The sequence below is a fragment of the Babylonia areolata genome, chromosome 3, assembly GCF_041734735.1.
Source record: "Babylonia areolata isolate BAREFJ2019XMU chromosome 3, ASM4173473v1, whole genome shotgun sequence".
In the NCBI taxonomy this organism is placed as follows: domain Eukaryota; kingdom Metazoa; phylum Mollusca; class Gastropoda; order Neogastropoda; family Buccinidae; genus Babylonia; species Babylonia areolata.
The window spans coordinates 3,525,708-3,535,735 of NC_134878.1; the positions used below are offsets into that span (position 1 = coordinate 3,525,708).

At 40.9% G+C, this 10,028-nt stretch overlaps 1 protein-coding gene across 1 annotated transcript in view; it reads right to left on the reverse strand.

Annotated features, from left to right (window-relative positions):
* Window positions 1–2,447: 2,447 nt before the first annotated feature.
* LOC143279670 (peroxiredoxin-like 2C) overlaps window positions 2,448–10,028 on the reverse strand; it is a 15,740-nt gene continuing 8,159 nt past the window's right edge. The window contains exons 6-7 of the mRNA XM_076583732.1: window positions 9,077–9,199; window positions 2,448–4,672 (exon numbers count right to left, since the gene is read on the reverse strand). Coding sequence (XP_076439847.1) covers window positions 4,545–4,672; window positions 9,077–9,199 — 251 coding nt within the window. The 3' untranslated portion in view covers window positions 2,448–4,544. The remainder of the gene's footprint in view (window positions 4,673–9,076; window positions 9,200–10,028) is intronic.

The window sequence follows — 10,028 nt, forward strand, 5'->3', positions numbered from 1 at the left end:
ATACTACAGCGCCACCCATTTTTTTGTATTTTTTCCTGCATGCAGTTTTATTTGTTTTTCCTATCGAAGAGGATTTTTCTACAGAATTTTGCCAGGAACAACCCTTTTGTTGCCATGGGTTCTTTTACGTGCGCTAAGTGCATGCTGCACACGGGACCTCGATTTATCGTCTCATCTGAATGACTAGCGTCCAGACCACCACCCAAGGTCTAGTGGAGGGGGAGAAAATATCGGTGGCTGAGCCGTGATTCAAACCAGCGTGCTCAGATTCTTTTGCTTTCTAGGTGGACGCATATATAGCCAGATACATGCACACATGCGTACATACATACACATATTGTTACAAGTATATAAACTTATAGACATGCACACAAACATAGCGGAACTTGTATACACATATTTTCCTCCACTGATGTTTGCATGTAATATATATAATAAACGTCATAGAATAGAGTATTCATACCTTATAGCATTTTTTAAATCATTAATGTTGTCCTTTTGTTTTCTTCTGCTTATTCTTCTGTATTTCACTCATGCCCCTAGAAATTCTATGCAGCAATATGCATGCATTAAATGTGTGACAGGTGTGTATAATCAGATTTTTTCCTCCCTTCCTTACGTTTCACTCGTCCCACTCAATATTGCCAATATTTACTGGAAAAAAAAGAAAAGAAAGAAAAAGAAGGCAGACATAAGAGGAGAGGGCACTGATTTTAACATCATCTTTAAATGTCAATCAATTGCTTGTATGGAAACCAGTTTATCGCAAATATAGTAAAAGACATATTCACAAGCGAGATGTTTTTCAGTTTCATATACAAGTTTCAGATATTTTCTGAAATGATTAAGCTGTGGAATTGTGTTATTGACTTTACATTTGTAGTTCAAGAATTTGGCACAGACTATAATCATGTCAAGAGTTCTATCAGACCTGAATGTGCTATCGTGTCCAAATATAATGATTCATTCATTGAGTTTTAAGAATTTTTCATTTTCAGAATTATCATTAATAGGTCTTTCAAGGGTATTCCAGAACACACGTGTAAATTTGCATTCCCAGAATATATGGTATATATTTTCGTGATCTTTTCTACAAAAATTACAACTATCTTCACTAACTATGTCCATATATTTCAACACAGTATTAGCTGCTAATATTCTATGAAAGGATCTGATTTGAAACCACTGAAGTTTGATTTCACTGATTTGACGTATCTTTTTAAATGAAATATCCCATGTGATTTGTTCAGTGCTGTACACAGGACGGATCAGCTGAAGAAGTACCCTGACCTAATAAATTACAATGGTGGTTTCACTTATCAATGAATTTTCTTCTGCAGAATAATCATGAACCCAACTCTCCAAGAAGAAGTTAACAACTTTAAGACCCCTGAAAGTGGAGTATGGCTGCCTAAATGCCAAATTAAATGCAGCCAAAACAATAAGAATGTTTTAGACAACACGCCACATGCAGATGCTTTCGTTCATTGATGAACTGTCTTCAGAAGGCCAGTCATGAATCCACATCTCTCCAAGGACAAAACACACTCGAGATCGTCAAAACAGTGTACTGCTGCTAAAATGGCTGGGTAAAAATGGTCTTACACATCTGACATTTCACATGTTTGCTCAAAGTCCAGCATAGGGCCATATCAGGTCTGACCAACTGAACAGACATTCAAGCGTTAACACAAAACTGACACATATATTAATAAGAAATTATGAAGAAAAAAATGCAAAACGCAGTTCCAAATATATCATCTCAACCATTAAGCTCCTTAAGGCAAATAAGACCAGGCTATACAGGCCATAATTTACCATTCCCAGATTACAAAAACTGATTGTGAAAAGGGATAAAGAATGCTTCAAAAGGCAATATTGGCAAATAACAGTGCAGAATTGACAGCCAGTGTCCATCCCAGTGTTTACAATCTCAATACCTAACTGCCAGAGCGAAACAGCACAAATAATACATCACAGACTGCAGAGGAGATCGGAATGTGTCAAGGTTTGCTGGAAAAAAGAGAGGGATTGGACTGGGAAGGCAGAAAAAGGAGACAAAAGTGAAGGAAGAAAAAAAAAAAAGACAGAAATAAAGAGTGCAACAGTAAAGAGGAAATTTCCAGCACAGAATTTCCAGAAGGTGGGGATACTATTTACAGTGAAAGAATCAAGCATCCTTTGGGGAAGGGTCATACACATAAAAGCCCACTCCTGGTATGAGTGAACATGGGAGTTGCAGCCCTTGAATGCAGAAGAAAAGCAAGGGACACATTCATGGAATTCAAGCAAGTCACTGACGCCGATCAAGAGTTAAGTGGAGTTCCATTTTCTCAATAGATAGTCCCAGATTTTGTGGGTGAAATACAGTGTCTTAACTGCTGCAGTGCAATAGGTATTTTGAACATGCATCAGTTGTCAGCACTACCTGGTTTGGTTTTATTCTGTTTTGGTTTTTTTTGTCGTGAAATCAGTGTTGCAGCTTCTACTTTGTGAGACACCTTTCAATCACCAAAGAATTCTGCTAAATTTCTTCTGCATTTATGGACTGCAACTCCTGAGTTCACTTGTATATACAAGTGATATTTCTGTACACGTTTGACCTTTTTTACCCCATTGTTAGGCAGCTAGCTGTAGTATGTATAAATGATATTTTTGTACATGTTTGACCTTTTTTTTTTTTTTACCTCATTATTAGGCAGCCGTAGTATGTACAGGTGACATTTTTGTACTCATTTGACCTTTTCTACCCCATTGTTAGGCAGCCATTCTTCATTTTCAGGGGTGTGCAAGCTGGGTGTTTCATGTTTTCATACTCCACCAAACACTAACATGGTTTCAGGGATCTTTAACAAGCGTTCTTGATTTTCTGTGTTCACATACAAAGGAGATTAAAGCACCAGCATGAACTCAACCCAGTACCCACCAGGCACAGATATCAGAATGGAACCTTAGACTGTCAGAATGAAAACTCACTTCTCTAACCACTTGACTAAGGCAGCCAGGTGCTGCTAAACAAAGGGGGAACCCTGTCAGGTGAAAGAAAGACCATGTTCATGCTGTCTGACAAAAGAAAGACCATGTTCATGCTGTCTGACAAAAGAAAGACCATGTTCATGCTGTCTGACAAAAGAAAGACCATGTTCATGCTGTCTGACAAAAGAAAGACCATGTTCATGCTGTCTGACAAAAGAAAGACCATGTTCATGCTGTCTGACAAAAGAAAGACCATGTTCATGCTGTCTGACAAAGAAGATGTCTGAAAAAGAAAGACAGCAATCATGCAGGAGCGAAAGAGGCAGCCCTCTCACTTATACCTCATGGTGCATCAATGAGACACTGTACTCTTCCATGGGGCTGTATGAATGTTATCTAGATGCCGAGAGAGTTAACATCAATGAGACATTGTGCTCTTCCATGGGGCTGTATGAATGTTATCTAGATGCTGAGAGAGTTAATGTCAATGAGACATTGGTACTCCTTCATGGGGCTGTATGAATGTTATCTAGATGTTGAGAGAGTTAATGTCAATGAGACATTGGTACTCCTTCGTGGGGCTGTATAAATGTTATCTAGATGCCGAGAGAGTTAACGTCAATGAGACACTGTACTCCTTCATTGGGCTGTATGAATGTTATCTAGATGTTGAGAGAGTTAACGTCAATGAGACATTGGTACTCCTTCATGGGGCTGTATGAATGTTATCAAGATGCTGAGAGAGTTAACGTCAATGAGACACTGTACTCTTCCATGGGGCTGTATGAATGTTATCTAGATGCTGAGAGAGTTGACGTCAATGAGACATTGGTACTCTTTCATGGGGCTGTATGAATGTTATCTAGATGCCCAGAGAGTTTATGTCAATGAGACACTGTACTCTTCCATGGGGCTGTATGAATGTTATCTAGATGCTGAGAGAGTTAACATCATGGGTAGAAAATGTAAACCTTGCAATGTAGTGTGAAGCTAGCTACATTCATCAAAAAAGGTGATGAGTATATACAGGGAAGTCTGTTTTCAATTGCACTTTCAAACCTCTATATGAAACACTGCTGAAGACATAGGCAGAGTTCTGTTTATACAGTAAGTGGGTGGTAATCATTGACCTAAACTCATCAATAATAGCTCCAAATATGCTAACACACATGTAAAAAGTGAGCAGACTTTTTATGCTGGTTTGAAAAATAAATCAACCAAATGAACAGAGATTTGAAAAAACAACTTCTCAACATTTCAGAAAAATACATAAATCATATGGACCAGTCTTACATAGTGTAAATCAGATCTGAAATACATGGGCAGCAGCCTTTAACAAGCAAAATCCTTGGACCTCAGACTACACTCAATATGCACAGATCTTGAAACAGCAGATTACATTCACACCACAGACAACAACAGTCTTGAACACCATAAAGTTCCTGCAACCCAAGAGTCCTGAGTAAACCAAAAACGCACACACATACAACAGAAATACTGATGAATCTGGCCATCTCTGGCAAGACTGGTGACGCCATGGGTGGATGTGCCGGACTCTGGGCGGGCAGTCAGATGGTGACGACCCGCTGGTCTTTGGGGAAAGACACAGGCTGCACGCCCGCCTTGATGAGCAAGTCGTTGATGTTCATGTGGTCTGTGCATGTCTCGTCCAAGTGCTCAAAGTGAACCACCTCACCTACACTCCACAAAAGAGATACACAAACAAGGTGAACCACCTCACCTACACTCCAAAAAAGAGATACACAAACAAGGTGAACCACCTCACCTACACTCCAAAAAAGAGATACACAAACAAGGTGAAACACCTCACCTACACTCCAAAAAAGAGATACACAAACAAGGTGAACCACCTCACCTACACTCCAAAAAAGAGATACACAAACAAGGTGAACCACCTCACCTACACTCCAAAAAAGAGATACACAAACAAAGTGAACCACCTCAACTACACTCCACAAACACATAAACAAACAAACCAATGAAATAATAAACAAGTAAATCAATGCTCAGATAAACAAACCAGTCAATAAGATAACAAATAAATGAATTGGTGCACAGGAATTAAAAAGGGACAAGCAAAGTACTAAACAAATGAACTAATGCAATGAAATCAATAGATCAGTTAGTTAACTGATTAATCAAAACATTCAAATGAAACAGACCAAATGAGAGAAATAGTGAACAGATCAATTAATGCGCTGAAAAAAGGAAAAATTAAAAAAAAAATTAATCAATGAAACAAAACATATAACAGATAAGCAAAACGGCAAAAGCAAGTGAGTGACTGAGTGGACTGGTTACTAATCATGCTTTGAAATACAGTTACCAAAAATAGGCTATTTTTCTGCATTGAAATTATACCGTCCAACCTTCACTGATGAAAAAAAGGCTCCAAAAAATGATTGTATCTGTGTATACAAAGAACCAGTATTTACTGGTACAACAAGGACAATATCTATGCCTGGTGTGAAGTTTTACTGGTACAACAAGGACAACATGAATTGCTGGTGTGAAGTTTTACTGGTACAACAAGGACAACATGAATGCCTGGTGTGAAGTTTTACTGGTACAAGGACAACATGAATGGCTGGTGTGAAGTTTTACTGGTACAACAAGGACAACATGAATGGCTGGTGTGAAGTTTTACTGGTACAACAAGGACAACATGAATGCCTGGTGTGAAATTTTACTGGTACAACAAGGACAACATGAATGGCTGGTGTGAAGTTTTACTGGTACAAGGACAACATGAATGGCTGGTGTGAAGTTTTACTGGTACAAGGACAACATGAATGCCTGGTGTGAAGTTTTACTGGTACAAGGACAACATGAATGGCTGCTGTGAAGTTTTACTGGTACAACAAGGACAACATGAATGCCTGGTGTGAAGTTTTACTGGTACAAGGACAACATGAATGGCTGGTGTGAAGTTTTACTGGTACAACAAGGACAACATGAATGGCTGGTGTGAAGTTTTACTGGTACAACAAGGACAACATGAATGGCTGGTGTGAAGTTTTACTGGTACAAGGACAACATGAATGGCTGGTGTGAAGTTTTACTGGTACAAGGACAACATGAATGGCTGGTGTGAAGTTTTACTGGTACAAGGACAACATGAATGGCTGGTGTGAAGTTTTACTGGTACAAGGACAACATGAATAGCTGGTGTGAAGTTTTACTGGTACAAGGACAACATGAATGGCTGGTGTGAAGTTTTACTGGTACAACAAGGACAACATGAATGGCTGGTGTGAAGTTTTACTGGTACAAGGACAACATGAATGTCTGGTGTGAAGTTTTACTGGTACAAGGACAACATGAATGGCTGGTGTGAAGTTTTACTGGTACAAGGACAACATGAATGGCTGGTGTGAAGTTTTACTGGTACAACAAGGACAACATGAATTGCTGGTGTGAAGTTTTACTGGTACAAGGACAACATGAATGTCTGGTGTGAAGTTTTACGGGTACAAGGAAAACATGAATGGCTGGTGTGAAGTTTTACTGGTACAAGGACAACATGAATGGCTGGTGTGAAGTTTTACTGGTACAAGGACAACATGAATGACTGGTGTGAAGTTTTACTGGTACAACAAGGACAACATGAATGGCTGGTGTGAAGTTTTACTGGTACAAGGACAACATGAATTGCTGGTGTGAAGTTTTACTGGTACAAGGACAACATGAATGGCTGGTGTGAAGTTTTATTGGTACAAGGACAACATGAATGACTGGTGTGAAGTTTTACTGGTACAACAAGGACAACATGAATGGCTGGTGTGAAGTTTTACTGGTACAAGGACAACATGAATGGCTGGTGTGAAGTTTTACTGGTACAAGGACAACATGAATGGCTGGTGTGAAGTTTTACTGGTACAAGGACAACATGAATGGCTGGTGTGAAGTTTTACTGGTACAAGGACAACATGAATGGCTGGTGTGAAGTTTTACTGGTACAACAAGGACAACATGAATGGCTGGTGTGAAGTTTTACTGGTACAACATGAACGGCAGGTGTGAAGTTTTACTGGTACAACAAGGACAACATGAATGGCTGGTGTGAAGTTTTACTGGTACAACAAGGACAACATGAATGGCTGGTGTGAAGTTTTACTGGTACAACAAGGACAACATGAATGGCTGGTGTGAAGTTTTACTGGTACAACAAGGACAACATGAATGGCTGGTGTGAAGTTTTACTGGTACAACAAGGACAACATGAACGGCAGGTGTGAAGTTTTACTGGTACAACAAGGACAACATGAATGGCTGGTGTGAAGTTTTACTGGTACAACAAGGACAACATGAATGGCTGGTGTGAAGTTTTATTGGTACAAGGACAACATGAATGGCTGGTGTGAAGTTTTACTGGTACAAGGACAACATGAATGGCTGGTGTGAAGTTTTACTGGTACAAGGACAACATGAATGGCTGGTGTGAAGTTTTACTGGTACAAGGACAACATGAATGGCTGGTGTGAAGTTTTACTGGTACAAGGACAACATGAATGGCTGGTGTGAAGTTTTACTGGTACAACAAGGACAACATGAATGGCTGGTGTGAAGTTTTACTGGTACAACAAGGACAACATGAATGGCTGGTGTGAAGTTTTACTGGTACAACAAGGACAACATGAATGGCTGGTGTGAAGTTTTACTGGTACAACAAGGACAACATGAATGGCTGGTGTGAAGTTTTACTGGTACAACAAGGACAACATGAATGGCTGGTGTGAAGTTTTACTGGTACAACAAGGGCAACATGAATGCCTGGTGTGAAGTTTTACTGGTACAACAAGGACAACATGAATGGCTGGTGTGAGTTTTACTGGTACAACAAGGACAACATGAATGGCTGGTGTGAAGTTTTACTGGTACAACAAGGACAACATGAATGGCTGGTGTGAAGTTTTACTGGTACAACAAGGACAACATGAATGGCTGGTGTGAAGTTTCACAAATGAAATGAAAAATGTCTGCACACATTCTTACAAAGATAGTGTGTGTGTGTGTGTGTGTGTGTGTGTGTGTGTGTGTGTGTGTGTGTGTGTGTGTGTGTGTATTCACCTGTACATGTCTACCAGAATTCACCTTTCAATCTAAATAACCATGTGCTTGTGTGTGTTTGTGTGTATACATGTTAATGTATGTGCATGTATGAATGTTTGAGTGTGTATGTATGCATACACATGTATGCGTGTGTGTGTGTGTGTGTGTTTTGTTGATGTTGTTGGTGTGTGTGTGTGTGTGTGTGTGTGTGTGTGTGTGTGTGTGTGTGTGTGTGTGTGTGTGTGTGTGTGTGTGTGTGTGTGTGTGTGTGTGTGTGTGTGTGTGTGTGTACATCTGTGTGAGTGTGTGTGTATGTGCGTGTATATTTGTTAGTGTGTACATGTGTGTGAGTGTGTGCCTGTGTGCATGCATGCATGTATGCATGATGCACATATGTGTTTGTACGTGTGAAATCCCCTGTGGATGACAGGTGACACACCCACCTGGCCCCATGATGAAGGACGCCCCTTGCTGTTTGTACCTGTGAAATCCCCTGTGGATGACAGGTGAGACACCCACCTGGCCCCATGATGAAGGACGCCCCTTGCTGTTTGTACCTGTGAAATCCCCTGTGGATGACAGGTGACACACCCACCTGGCCCCATGATGAAGGACGCCCCTTGCTGTTTGTACCTGTGAAATCCCCTGTGGATGACAGGTGACACACCCACCTGGCCCCTTGATGAAGGATGCCCCTTGCTGTTTGTACCTGTGAAATCCCCTGTGGATGACAGGTGACACACCCACCTGGCCCCATGATGAAGGACGCCCCTTGCTGTTTGTACCTGTGAAATCCCCTGTGGATGACAGGTGACACACCCACCTGGCCCCATGATGAAGGACGCCCCTTGCTGTTTGTACCTGTGGATGACAGGTGAGACACCCACCTGGCCCCATGGTGAAGGACGCCCCTTGCTGTTTGTACCTGTGAATGACAGGTGAGACACCCACCTGGCCCCATGATGAAGGATGCCCCTTGCTGTTTGTACCTGTGAAATCCCCTGTGGATGACAGGTGACACACCCACCTGGCCCCATGATGAAGGACGCCCCTTGCTGTCTGGGGTTCCCCTGGTACTCCTGGTACCTCATGGCTCTCCACATGCTGCTCAGCACGCCCATCATGGCCCCTGACTTGATGTGCTTGCTCTCTGCCACACACCATGAAAAAACATCATGGCTCCTTGCTCTCTGCCACACACCATGAAAAAACATCATGGCTCCTTGCTCTCTGTCACACCACACCATGAAAAAACATCATGGCTCCTTGCTCTCTGCCACACACCATGAAAAAAAAATCATGGCTCATTGCTCTGCCACACACCATGAAAAAACATCATGGCTCCTTGCTCTCTGCCACACCACACCATGAAAAAACATCATGGCTCCTTGCTCTGCCACACCACACCATGAAAAAACATCATGGCTCCTTGCTCTCTGCCACATCACACCATGAAAAAACATCATGGCTCATTGCTCTGCCACACCACATTTCAGGCAGGAGGAGGAGGAGGTGAGGAAGAGAAAGAGGAAGAAGAAGAAGAAGAAGAAGAAATTTACAGAAAGTTGGTCTTTTGGTTTGAGAACATTAACATTCAACAAGCAGTTCGCAATCACTGAGAACATGTAACATTCAACATGCAAAATGCAATCACTGAGAACATGTAACATTCAACATGCAAAATGCAATCACTGAGAACGTGTAACATTCAACATGCAAAATGCAATCACTGAGAACATGTAACATTCAACATGCAAAATGCAATCACTGAGAACGTGTAACATTCAACATGCAAAATGCAATCACTGAGAACATGACTACTCATTAAAATTTATAAATTGCAATAACTTAAAATTGATATAGAAAATTGAAATTAAAAAAAAAGAAAACATAGGGACTGAGAGAAATTAACACAAATGATAAATGGCAACAGGTTGTGCAGGTCATTTTGCACACACACACACACACACACACACACA